The sequence below is a fragment of the Rhea americana genome, unplaced genomic scaffold (genome assembly GCF_003343005.1).
Source record: "Rhea americana isolate MKP2758 unplaced genomic scaffold, rheAme1 scaffold_0, whole genome shotgun sequence".
Taxonomy (NCBI): Eukaryota; Metazoa; Chordata; class Aves; order Rheiformes; family Rheidae; genus Rhea; species Rhea americana.
In genome coordinates this window covers 187,955-201,897 of record NW_028185037.1, presented here as the reverse complement: position 1 = coordinate 201,897, position 13,943 = coordinate 187,955, and the positions used below count along the sequence as shown (strand labels likewise).

The 13,943-nt window shown below is 42.0% G+C and overlaps 1 protein-coding gene across 1 annotated transcript; it reads right to left on the bottom strand.

The window, feature by feature from the left end:
• Positions 1-278: 278 nt before the first annotated feature.
• Positions 279-6,614, bottom strand: COX6C (cytochrome c oxidase subunit 6C). The gene is made up of 4 exons (XM_085301209.1): positions 6,506-6,614; positions 5,130-5,257; positions 3,192-3,330; positions 279-405 (listed from the first exon to the last, which is right to left on the bottom strand). Exons 2-3 carry the CDS (start codon positions 5,241-5,243, stop codon positions 3,211-3,213), a joined length of 234 nt encoding a protein of 77 aa, XP_085157335.1. The 5' UTR covers positions 5,244-5,257; positions 6,506-6,614; the 3' UTR covers positions 279-405; positions 3,192-3,210.
• Between the last annotated feature and the right edge of the window lie 7,329 nt (positions 6,615-13,943).

Genomic DNA, 13,943 nt, shown 5'->3' with positions numbered 1-13,943 from the left:
CAAGACCCTTCGAGAAATCCAGCCACTCCCTTCCTGTTAACAACTACCCTCTTCTTGACTATTCCTGTTAGCAGTGAAAACTCAACCTAGCTGTAATTGCTAAAGAATATACTTTGCTATCAAATGTGGAATCTGGCCAAAAGAAAAATGCAAATAATTCGGGGGGGGGGGGGGAGGGAGCTAGGCTTAGCAGTCTCAACCAATTTATGAAGAATTTCCACTGCTTTTCCCAGCATCTAAACATTTAAGCATTTCAACATTAATGAAGACAATTAAGATCCACTGGCATAAGTATTTTATTTATTGAGTTATGTTACAGTTTGTTATGGATTGAAGTGCATTACACTTTATAATTCAGTGAATAAGTAAGGTTCAGCCATCAAGTCTCCTTAAATTGAAGGGAATCTGCAAGATGGAAAAAAAAAAAGTTAAGTTTGTCAAACTTCTCTTTAAACAAACACATTAGTATGTATGAATGCAAAGCAATAGAGGGAAATGTTTATGCAGTGGTTTAGTCTAGAGGAATTCCCCTTGTTATTTCCTGATGGTTTAAGATTCACACACCCTTCATGTGGCAAACAGAAGTGAAACATGGAAAAAATCAAGAGCTGGAACAATACTGCACAGCACTTCAGACTGACTATACATGCTGCACTGATAACTGAATCAATCTTGCTAAGCATTAAGGTTTTGAAAGAGAAAGGAATGCAACTTTCAGATAGGAGCCAGAGGGGAAGAAAGCGGTGTAGGCAATCTACCAAGGGAGGAAGAAAACCAAATTCAAATTGCTCCTCCACATATTGGACACTGGCCATAAGCAGCTGCACTCCATGACAAGAGTCATGCAAGTGGTTAGCACCAAACTCTTAGCTTGCCCCCTTTATTATATTACTGAACACACTGTAGAGGTGAGATACCCCTCATTAGTTGTTATACTTCAGTTGTACATTATCATTACTACCGTACAAAGCCTGTAGTGAATAGCTAAAACATTGTAAAACCACATTCAGATACCAAGTTCTCTACACGCCAAGCAGGAACAAACTCGGTACTGAATTCCAACCTAACGCCTTAACTAAAGAGGCACACCTCAATCTTTTTTTTCCCCCTCAATTTTTGGGGCAAGTACTGAATTACAGAATGATATTTAAATGAAGTTAAACCACTGAATTTACTGCCATACATAAGATATACTCCAATAAAATTAGAACATTATTAAAATATGCATGAACACTGTACTTTTTAGGTAAGTACTCCCAAAAAGCATCATATTTAACCTCAGCCCAACTTTCATAACTAACATTTAAGCTACCGAGTCAAATGGAAGTGTCTTCCATCTATTTTGTGTACTTGCCCTTTTCAGAGTCTTTTGTAAACACCAGGAACATTGGCATTGCCTTCTCCCTGTTCTACTTGCATTTTCATGTGCTGCTCTACCCAGGCTGGGGTGGGGGCAAGGAAGAAATCTATCTTTCTGTTATAAAGGACTGAAAAAAGTTCTTATTTATATAAAGTAAGGCATAAGAAGCATCAAAAATTCARAGTGACATAAAAATTTGTCCTTCACATTTTCTTGTGAGCTGGTCTAATACAGGATGGAAAAAATGTTCAGGAAACTGTTACTAATGTTAAAAGGTGCGCACAATCTGCAACTTTATTTCTTTTATCTGCAAACAGGAGCACAATCCAACTGAGAGCAGAGCTCCATTTGCTACGAAAAATGCTGTTCAAGACKGCAATTAAATTTTTAATATGCATCCTTGCTGATAAAATACTTTGGCCACCTGGCTAAAGAATGCAATTCCAGGGCCTAAAAAAATTTAAAAGCACCTATATATTAGCAATAGGACTGAACTAGAGGCAGAAATACCAACATTTTAAAAGGCAAGTTACTCATTTCATTACTTCTCTGTATTGTGTTCATAGCTAAGGAACAGAAAAATTTTCCGTAAGACAACAAGAAAAGAACTGCCATCTCTTTTATATCTACTGGATAGAGCTGAAGCTGTGCTTCTTCTATGTGATAGTGTTACGCAGAAACCAGATATTCATCGTCTGTCACACAACAGAACTTAGTATTAATGCTGTTAAATATAAATGTTTTATTCCATCTTGCTGCCTTAACCAAACAGGCTGAGAAAATCCAGCTGTCCAGGATAATTAGAGCCACAGACTATCACGCAACGATCACAATATAAAAACATTCCAAAAGAATGAAAAAGCTATCATTCTAGATTAGTTTGAAGTCACTTTAAGAGAAGCAGAGGACTCAGTGCAAGAAACATGGATAAAGAATTCCTTCCCTCCCTTCTTTTTTGAGCTGTCACATCATGAGCTTGTGCAGCTGAGTGAGCATACTTATCAACAATTATGACAAGGTTGAAATCAATTTTTTTTCCTGGCATTAGCAAGCAAGGGCAAACGAAGTTTGGTAGTCTTAGAACAAAATGCAGTGTTAAGCGCTAAGAAAATGATATTGTGAAAAAAGTTCTATTCAGGCTTGATTTAATAAGGGGAAAATCCGAGTATTATCACACAAGAGACCATATACCACCGTAATTTTTTTAAACACAGACACACATATATATATTTTTTCCTCATAGCTAGTTCTCTCTCCTCTCTCGTCAACTTCAGAAGACAAAAGGATATGTGGAAATTGTCTCCATTTCTTAAATTAAAATCCATGCTACAARAGAGAAACAGCTTTTCCATTTTCTCATTCACCAAAACACCAGGAGCATGACAATAGTGGATTTTGATAGTCACAGACTATCGACAGCAATTAAACATAATGTTGATAGCATCAACATAATATCCTAAGACAGGCAAGTCTTATACAGAGTTTCCACTCCCCCTCCATTTGTAGAGGGAATTGTTCTGAATGCAGCTGTATGAGGAGGGAAAGGCCCTCATTCAGCACAGAGGTTTGCTATATCACAGAAGTTAAATAAATTACCCAAAAGGTATTCAGGCATTTCCTATTCTGACTTCAGCCCCTCCCCCATTCCCTAATTCCCCTATTTCCTAATGTTTCCTACTACAGCAGGTCTCTGTTGAGGAATGCAATTTGAACCCTTCATCTTCAAATCCCATCTCTATTTGACAGAAAAGGAAGAGCCTCGAAATACAAGCACAAGGTTTCACTGAAACAATTTAAGTTAGTTTTGCTCTAATGCAGAGTAGCTTATTACCTGTTAATGCAGGTTGCCATCATTTGGGCTCTGCAGACTCAAACACACCAGCTGCTCTCATAGCTTCAAAGTCCTTCATAGGATCATAGTTTTTATAGAACTCTGCATAAGCTTTTTTTCTGGGTTCAGCAACAGTAAACTGGAATGTAATACACAGAGAATTAAAGCTTCCACAGCTAGACAAGCAGAAAGTTTTTGTCTAGTAATGTCAGGATTTGTATCAGCAGATACCAGCCTAAAAAGCCTTTAGCTCAAAGATGAAATTAGTAAACTACTACTTTGTACCTGTTCAAATTTACACTGCTTGACTATTGGTCAGGAAAACAAAAGTCTAAAGCATGCCCAGCCTGCTAACGGCTTTCATAACACAGACAGTTATAGCAAGTCTTGAGTATGCCTGTGGGCCATTTGCAGAACTAAAACTCTAGATAAAGGACTTCCTAATATAATTTCTTACATTTGAGCTACGTGATAGGTCAACTACAGAAGCACAGTAAAATTTTAAGAGACTGCCAAGCCAGTCTTCCAGCTCACTGACATCAAAAGACGTGGTCCTGACTYCATGGGCACTCATTCATCTGAAGTACAAACTGACAGAAAACTGTTTACTTTTTACTGAGTTACTTTTTTGATAGTTTGGCAGGTTAACTTAAATTAGTAGGATGACAAAAAAAAAATAAAAAGAGGGAGAGAAGGAAAGAGGAAGGGAGAGAATGAATGAATAAGGGAACCAGAAAGAAACACAATCAACACAATCGGGGAGGGAAACTACCAAACYGTTAGATCAGCTTAGCTGTCTTGTGAATTTTCAAAAATTCTCACCCTCAGAGTGGGAAGCAATATGCTCAAATAGCAAAAGAAAAAAAGAAAAAGGGAAAGCAAAGAAAAAAAATGAAAAAAATATGGTTTGTTCAATAACAGTTACGATGTAACATGAGATCTCTGCAGTGAGACCTAACTTGTTTTAAATATGGTCCACTGCCTTACTAATGTATTCATGTAAGGATGCCAAAGTATAAAATCACAGCATAAAGCTCATCTACACAGATTCCTTGCTGTTGCCAAAAATCAGACTTAAAAAAAAAAGTATATTGCTAGTCTGATCACAAACAAGCTTGCCTACATCTCAGCAGATGTGTTAAGTGGGTGCTCAGCTTTAGCTGTGCAAGTTTATTGTTTCTCATGGACATTTGTTGGTCTCCAGGGACTTCAGTAAGTTGACTGTGATGTTTTTGCAAGGAACAACCTGAAAATTAATTTCTAGTCATCTTTATCAGTAATCTCCTGATTACTTAGAATCAGGAAACTTAGAATTGCCTACAATAAAAAGAGAACTTACGATATCAAAGAAGCATTTAGTAAAGGCACTCAAGAAAAACTACCATTTATCAAAGACTCTTAGGGACGACTAACTCCAATCTGTAAGTGTGGGTTGGGATTTTTTTTTTTGGGGGGGGGGAACATAACGCTTTATTTCCACATACTACTTCAAAAAAAAGTAAAAAAGGACCATACTAGTCCTCCCCACATCAAGATCTTCAYAGCGAATGGAAAATTCTCCAACTTGCTTACGCAGATGATTTCCGAAGTCAATCTAGAGGTAAAATAAGACTTTGGCAACGCTCTCCCTCAAAATATCCTAGATTCTAGAGTCGCAGGCTATCCACAGTTAATCCAAGAAGCATCAGTTTTGTGTGAATGATCTAGAGTATTAGGAGGCTCAAGGTTATGTTGTCATCAATTGCACAGATCAAACACCTTATGAGATCAGTTTATTCATACCTCTTCTTCCAGTGAAAATTAAGATTTAGTTACATTTTGAAAGAATAGATTACTAAAACTTTCTGATGAACTCAATCAAATCTTAATGAAGCAACATTAATGAATTCTTAGCACTCTAATGAGACCAATTTATTGTTCAACAAGTAAAGTTCTTACTTTGTACACAGCTGCACATCCTAGAGATACAAAAAATGCCCCAAAGAGATGAAACTTCATCCGTCTGGCCAGAAGGCGCCTCATTTGCGGCTTAGGCAATAGTGCAGATGACATGGTGATTCTATTTCCTAGAAGAAGAGGGGAAGGAAAAAAAAAAGGAGAGAGAGAACTTGGGGATAAGCAGCTCTACTTAACCAGTTCTCTGTAGCTCTATTCTCAAGGACACAACCCTTCTGGAAATGCACAATCACCATCTTCACAAAGCAAGCAACAGAGTTTCCCTCTATTTGACTTTTCAGTGAGAACATTTAATGTACAACATTCAAGGACAATCCATTAGTGAAAGGAATCTAAGTAAGATTTTATATATTTACATGCAATAGTTACAAYAGTTAGACTGGCCTTCCTTGTTCATACTAAGCCCATCCTTCTCCATACGATATACCATGTTATGCCTACTATTGGTTACATCAGAAGACCTTCAGAACATCAATCACATTTTATCCACTTGTAAGGCAAAACACTTGAACTATTTTTTTTCTTAAAGAAATGCAAATACCATTGCATTAAAGGATTTTATCGATTCTGCAAGATTTTACTAACAATCTACAAGCCCTGGAGAGCAGTCAGCTGCCGTTAAACGTGGCCTAGCAGTGTGCAGGCTCCATACGTGTAGTAGCCTAGCAGTGTGCAGGCTCCATACGTGTAGTAGCCTAGCAGTGTGCAGGCTCCATATGTGTAGAATCATAGAATTGGTAAGGTTGAAAGCGACCTCTGGAAATCATCCCATCCAACCCCAAACAAGCGGCCCATACAGGGATCAAACCCGCGACCTTGGTATTATTAGCACCAAGCTCTAACCAGGTGAGCTAAACCACCTAACCCCATAGATACAGTTTAGTGCGCCGAGGCCCCGGGGCAGTGCTCCCAAGCCGCAGGGTGCAGCCTCCTGCGCTCACAGGGTCACCGAGCACGCGCAAAGCCAGCATGTGGCCCCGCAGGGCCCAAGGAACTCGGTGCTGCCCGCAGCCGCGCACGACCCTCTCCTCCCGCATTTAAGAGAAGGAGCTGCAAACCGGCTGCTCTCCGCGCCCGGCAGGCGCCGGGCGCGCCGCCATTACCTGAGGGAAGGAACCGCAGCGCCCGGGCCAGGCTGAGAAAAACCCCGCACTCGACCCCCCTTCCYTCCCGCCGCCCCCCTCACAGAAAGCGCCGCGGCCCCTGGCTGCCCTCCAGGAGAGGGGYAGGCGCCGCAGGGCCCGTCCCCGCCACCCTCAGGGACGCGTAGAGGTCACGGCCCGCCGCGCCGCGCAGGCGGCGGGGACGCGGCCGGCGGGGAGGGGGCGGGGGGGAGGCGGCGGTTGGTGGCGGCTCACCTCGGCGCGAGCCCACCACCGTCCTTCCGCCCCGCGAGCCGGGCACCCACTGCGCCTTCGCCACCGCGCATGCGCAGGACGCGGCCTCCTCGCTACGGCGAGCGGCTTGGCTCAAACGCCGCTGCTGCGCGCGCTCCGGGAAGGCGTGGGGGCGCTCCCCGGCAGCCGGGCGGCGGGCCGGGGCTGAGGGCAGTGGAGGCGCCGGCGGGCGCCCCTCGCAGCGGAGCCCTCTGGGCCGACCCGAGCCGCGGCCCGGGTGGGAGCGGAGAGCCCCTGCGATGGCGCAGCCTCGCTTCCCCCACCGCTTAACCGGCGCGCACGGCCGCCCTCCGCGCTTCCCAGGCGTGTTGGCGGTACTTCTGCCTCGCAAACCCGAATGGCCAGAAAACTCGGACACATCAAAGCATAACAGTTACATAGTTTGCTAAGAGTGATCGGTCAAGCTTAGACACACACCACAGCATGGCCGRGCAGTTGGGTTGGAAGGGATCTCTCTGGCGATGAGCTGCTCCAGCCCCCTCCTCGAGCAGGACGGTGTCCAGGCAGGGTTTGAGTATCTCCAGGGATGGAGACTGCACAGCCCCTGGGCAGCCTGTGCCAGGGTCCAGCCACCTTCACAGCGAGGAAGGGTTTTCTTGTGTTCAAAGGGAGTTTCCTGTGCTTCAGTTTGTGCCCATCGCCTTGTCGTGCAGCACCACTGAGAAAAGTTTGGCCTCTTGACACCCCCCCCCATCAGATATTTATACACTATGATCAGATCCCCCCTGAGCCTTCTCTTCTCCAGGCTGAGTCACCCCAGCTCTTGCAATCTGCTTCATATGAGAGCTGCTCCACTCCCCYAATCATCTTTGCGGTCTTTGAAGCAATTTCTAATCCTGTCTAGACATACCATAGGCACTGATCTAKCATCAGTTTTTGTACCTTTCCTGGAAATAAGGTACCTATATATTTTGCCCGTGGCTTCCACATAATAAACACCTAAGTATGGCGTTGGTACTGCTTTTATTCCTGGACAGTCTCTGTGAGATTTACACTAAATGCTGAAAATTCCTGCTTGGAAAAATTATGCCTACCCTGTGCAGTGAGGCATTTATTCAAGCCTAGTATTGCCTTGACAAAGCCAGAGGATCTTAACATCAAATGACAGGGGAGATAGGCCCTTGGAACTGAAGAAAAGTAGCTTTTTGTTTGATGAGATCAGAAAGGAGGAGGATATCAGTAGAAAATTTCAGAGAGAAATCATACAGTTAAGGCAACAAACCGAAGAATGGTTTTTGCAACAGCATTTTGAAGAGATGTTATTTGGAAAACATTTTTCAAGCTGGAGAAAAGTTTGTTATAGTAATTGAGACCAAAACGAACAAGTTCTGGCCAACAGGTTTTTCTGTGTGGATGAACACTAAAAGCCAAATGTTAGTGATGTCTTACAGAAAGAATGACAAGATTTAAACACAACCTGAATGAGAGGGCCTAAGGGCCTAAGTACCAGTATGGTACTGCTGTTACTGAGGCAGGCTGGTGGGGCTGAGGAGTGGAAAACAGAAAAGAAATAGTAGAGAGAGTTGTCTAGGAGATTTTAAAAGCTCCACTGTTACACAATGTCAGAAAAAGAAAGTAAGATTAATTAGAAAAAAGCTTAGCGGTTTTCATGGCTATTGTCATTATAAATTGTGTCTGAGGAATTTATCTATAAACATCAGTCTGCATGAGAAAGAATACTTTAGTGGATGGACCTAGGTCTGCATATATGAAAATTTGATTTCTTTTTTTCACTAACTTGCATGAATGGCTGGCCCAGTCATTAAATTAGTCTGCGCCACCGTTTTCCCCATGTGCCTAGGATACTGTGAGCTAGGCGTTTTTGTGTTATAGTTGTGTTATATGTGTTACAGATGTTAAATGAAGTGCTAATTGTTATTATTCTTTTAGGTCATTCTGTGGAACATACAGCCAACTGTTTACTGTTCTGCACAGCGGGCAGTTTGGGACTGTATGTAGGGAGGAAGATACAYAGGAGGAGGAGCAGAGGAATGAAGGTAGAGATTACCAGTGCCGTTAACTCAGTGCACAGAGTTGCTTCCTATCAGTGTGGTTTCTGAGTGGGCTTATGAGCTGACGGCCGTTCTGCACCTGAGCTGGCGCCCAGTGCATCCAAATGGGTCTGAGCAGAAAAGCCCTCTGCGAACGCTGGGGCRTACAGCACGCAGACGGCAGCAGTCATTTCCTTCCCTGGCCGCTCAGGCCCRGAGGCTTCTGGCACCTGTTCCAGTTGTCCTTCGAACATTAATATTAGGCCTATTTGCTTGAGAGGCACCACAGTTACTGAACTAGAGCCTACAGTCCTCTTTCTCTCCAAAATGCGGTAGCACCAGCAGCAATTGAAGCTTCTTCGTGGTGTCCTAGAAATGGATCATCTTTTGAGGAAGAAATGAAGGCATTAAAACAAAAACCATTCTTTGCTTATGCTCCAATCAAATTTAAAATAAAAATTACCGCTGACTTGAGTGGGAGAAAGATAGGGTACTTAAATCTTTCCCTTTCCACAAAAACTGCCAGCTGTGATACTTAGGATAGTACTTTCTGCGGTGTGGACTGGAGCCCACTAGGAACAGGACTGGGACAATCAAGTGATTTTGCATAGGCCACAAAGTCTTTAGATGGGAATGACTGTCAGATAATCATGATCTGGATCAAATTAGAACCAAAAATCTACTGGAAAAAAAGGTCACATGGGACATCAGCAATCTCTAGAGCCAACTGCTTTTCTAAACAGTTTAATATAAAATCTACCTCTCTATCACAAAAAAAGAAAAAAAATTAAACAATGTTAGTTGCTAGCTATGTGCCACATATGAAAACACATACATTTGTACTCCTCCTCCCATTTCTGTGCCAGAAATTAACTAATTAAATCCTCTTTTCCCACAGCTGTGTTGACATCAATCAATGGTGCAGTGGAACAAACAAAGATATTATGGCACGAGAAGTTGTTTTATAAAATTGGAATGCCAGCTGTACAAAAAAAATAAGGGTGAATCAATGATTCCAAAATGGAAAAATACAAAATTAGTAGGGAGAAGAAAAATATTTTCAGACTTCCAAAAGGGCATTATAAACAAAGGAGAAAAAAAAGCAAAAGTTCAAATCAGAATAAATGGAATGGACAGGGATTTCATAAGCCTTTGTTGATTTTATGAATGCTTCTGAAGCAGAAAAAAAAATTTTTAATTTCTTAAGCTTTGTTCAATTTGTAAAGAGACAGATTCTGATATTTTTATAGACATCAAATAGTAATACAATTACATGAGTGGTCCCCTGTTTGGTAYCATCATATTATTGAAAAAGAGAGTCAGCTATTTCCTAAGTTGGCAAATGTCTTGCTGTTCCTGTGTCCTCTTTCTGGTCCCCGTGGCAGAGCCTAACCTGCAATGTCCTCACCATTCAGCTCCTCCACTCCCCTGTCTTGCACAACTGGTGCAGCTTGCCATGACTCCTTCCTTGCCCACATACCCATGTCTCCTCCCAGGGCCACCCAGAGGATTTAGGAATTGTGCTCCTCACTCCTTTCTCTCATCCCACCTGCAGTCAAGACATGGCTAAGGTGTGAACCCAGGCCCAAGAGCTAGAAAATACACCAGGTCCCACAGCTTAGACCTGAGCCTGCGTTCATGTGTTATATTTCTTTTCTTTTCTTCTCTCTTCCCCCCCCCTTATTTTTCTGAACTGGAGCATGGTTCTGTGTTAATTGTTCTCACCCTGAAATCCTCCAGGTTCACAGGGCCTGTCTGAAGCAAATACATTGCTTATTTTAGCAGTAGGAAAAAATGATTTAGATAAACTAGATTTTAAAGAAGTAATACCTTCTATATGTATCATTCTTGCCCAAAACCTTAGCTTAGACAAGGCTAACTTTACCATGTACTGCCAGAAAGGTTCCAAATTATAATGCAATTCTTTAGAAAAACACAAAAATGCACCCACCTTCTTCCAATCCCTGTGCCTTGCTCAAATCCCTTTTACTGATGCCAGATTTCTTTTATCTTTTAATTTTTTAAACATTATATAGCTTGCTTGCAATGGGAATAAAGTCATTAAAGATAATGTTTTTATACTGTTCCTTCACTTTGTATTAGCTGAGAGATGCCTGATTCTGGGTAATTCTTTTCATTCCTCATCCCTGTTTTTCCAGACAGCAACCTACAGAGTTAAACCAGCCTCACAAATACTCCAGTCTGCACTTTAACTTGTCAACATGTGAAATTGTTACGTATAATTCACTACACCCACCATAGCAAATAACAGCTCATCATATGTAGGCCACAAGTATCGTTAGCCTGGAYTTGGAAAGTAATAGCAATATGAAGGCAAAATTCCTCTTTTCGAAAATGAAAGCGAGGATCGTCGTAATGCAGGGACGAAAGGCCAAACCTTTCCAGCTCCTTTCACAGTTTGGTTCAGGTGCTGCAAGGTCTCACACAAGGCAAAATTCTCTCGCTCCCAACCTCATCCATCGCACAGAAACTTTCTTATGCGGCAGGCAACGTCTGCACGGGCTGCCCCGCGATCCGCCGGTGGTAAAACACGCTTGGTGTTTTACCAGCTCCCTCCTGCTTCTTCGTGGATGTTTTACGGTAAGTCTAAGCAGAAGATTCGCAGACACGTTTCGGTAGTCCAAAGCCATCGAAACAACGTGTTCTTAATGCCTTAACAGGCTTTAGACCAGACGCTTTGTTAGCTTTTCTTCTTGCTAGAGCTGAGAAGTTATCATCTGATGTCCAGGGAGGCAGAAAGCGGCCAACTGCTGCTGWTCGCTGAGCTATCATTTTGTTCAAGGAATTAACTTGGGCCGAAAGACTGCAGCCGGAATTATCCGCGGGCACGAAACTGGCTGCCAAGTGGGAAAGCCTCCCTCGAAGAGCGGCTCGTGCCTGCTCTCTGCAAGACGTAAAGTTTGCCCTCCTTCCCGGGCTGCGTTCAGGGCTGCTCGTTTCAGGCGGCTCTCCGGCACGGCGCGCCGGCGGGGCACGGCGCTCGCGCAGGGCGCTGCGCCGAGCGGGCCTGCTCGGGGCTGCCCGGCACGCGGAAGGGCGACGCTTGCTGCRGTAGGATTTAAGTTAGAGGCGTATATGTCCTTTATTAGATTTAGCCCTTCAAATACAGAGCTCATTCTGCCCAAAAAGACTGGCCTAGGTCCCGGTTAACATGCCGCAGAACTGTTTTGCAGTTGTTTCCAATAGCAAGTTTTTAAACCTTTTTCTCGTAGGTTTATAAACCTCTCATTTTAGTCTGTTTTAATTCATGCTGAGGTGATGACAGGACAAGTGTTACGAGACGCTGGCAAATTTTCCTTTCTGGTTCTGAAATGACAGTCTAGGAGGAGGAAGGGGGGGTCTCTTGCAGATTTGTTTTATGCCTTATGTCATCTTATCGCAGTCATGTCAACTGAACTCTGTCCATTTATGAAAGGAGAATTCATGAACACAATTAATAACAGAAATAAAATAACAAGTATCCCAAACATGATGTATTTCTTGACCTGCTTATGACCTGATGAACAACTGTGAGCCCGAAAGCTTGTCCGTTGTTCCYGGTTACGTCACCTAGTCTAACAAAAGCTATTACCTCTTCTTAAAAAATAGTGTTGCTTTTGTTTATTCTCATGTAGGAACAATCTATCAACTTGATTGCTATGATGTTCTTTAAAGATGCTATCGCTTTTATTTGATATTAGAAGGTACCCCATATAAAATAGTTTTTCTTTGTAATCATGACTTCAGCAACATTTGAAGTCTCAGCAATCAGTGTGTTGCTAGTTAGAAAACGGAGCTAAAATCCATGTCAGGTCATGGTCTCCGGTTTGAAAGGCTAGGCACAATCAGAAGTGTGAGACTTTCAGAAAATACTAAAATCTTCTATTGGTGTTTTTGTTATGCCAACTTCTCATTGGCATAAACTTTAAAAAATATTCTTAAAATGGCCTGTTTTAACTTTACTGTTTTGTTTGGTATAATCTAATTAGGAAATAGTAGATCTCAAGTTTCTACTGTATTGAAATATTTGAGCTTCACAATTAACAAAATTGGCAATAGATAATAGTATAAGCAACCTTGGTTCAATATATTTTGATTAAATGAGCTAACGGTACATTTTTTAAGATGGATTTGGCCATGTTCAGTACGGTGTTACATGTAAATGGGTGGAAAAATTGCAGCATTTTTCCAAGCAGGAGGCACAAGATTGCTCTAATCCATAGCCTCCACCACAGTATTAATTAGCATGGCTCACCAACCAGGGACGTAATATTTGTAAATGAAACTCCAGAAGGGCATCAGTAAAGAACAGGATATCGAAGCCAAATGGAAAACATGAACCAATAAAAAGGCTGAACTAGCTAGAAGTGCAAGCTCAGCCTTTGAAGTTAGTTCAAGTACTGCATGCTTTAATTTTGGTGTAATCTTATGATGGGGGTACAAACAAGAACTCAGAAACAGATTTTGTAACATTTGGCCCAATTGTAGATGAATCAGTTTGTTGATGGTTACCAACAATTGCACAGCCAGAGAAGCTGTGGTCTTTGTTAAATTAGATTGAATAATTGGCTTCAGTGGGAGTTTCGGGTGCAGAACAAATGAAGTGTTACAGCCCTTGACTGTAGTAAGATTTTTCGAGCAGAGGCTAAGCTTTAGCCTTCAGAACRACCTGAATATGGATTCAAAGAAAATAAGTCCCTCAAGAGTCTATCTGCCCACTCCCCTTCCCCAATGTGGGTTTGAAAATACTTAGTCATTTCTGACAAATGTGCGTATGTTATCTGTTTTTAAAACCGATGACGATAAGGATTTCTAAAGCTCTCAGGGCAATTTATTCCAATGCTTAGCTATTACCTCAAAATTCAATCTATGATTAATACTACTACATTATCTTGCCAAGCCCAATTACGCCTATGTATCTCTGTGTTGTGATTTTCTTTGCTTTGTTTTTAATATAGTCTCATGCAGAGCTGCAGTGACACAGCAGTGTTGCTTTCCTGGTTTTCAGGAAAGAAAAGATCACTGTTTTAGTCTGTTGGATAGTTTGCTCAAGACCTGCTACTACTGAGCACCTCTGGAGATGGGAATTAAGAGACCGAGTTCAATATATTTGTCAAATTTTAGGATTGAGCAGCCAGGAGTTAAGATGATAGGAAGGTCATAAGTGTAGCATAAAGAAACCCAATGATAAACACTCTCAATTTTCAGATCAAGCATTCAGTTCATTAGCTTGAAAGTATTAATTCATTTATCGCAGGCCATGGTGAACGGCCCAACAACTGCCATTAATTGAAAAATACAGAGAAAGTTAATTTTTTCTTGCATATCCTTTTTTAGGTTAAAAAACCCTCCCTAGTAGTGCATTTATTTTTTCTTCCCAGCAGACATGAGAGCTCTAGAAATAGCAA

What these genes read in the sequence shown, in the direction of transcription:
- COX6C (XM_085301209.1), bottom strand. Translation starts at nt 5,243, where the DNA reads ATGTCATCTGCACTATTGCCTAAGCCGCAAATGAGGCGCCTTCTGGCC. An exon ending in GATGTGCAGCTGTGTACAAA is followed by an intron (nt 3,331 to 5,129) that starts GTAAGAACTTTA and finishes ATTACATTCCAG; the next exon opens with TTTACTGTTGCTGAACCCAG.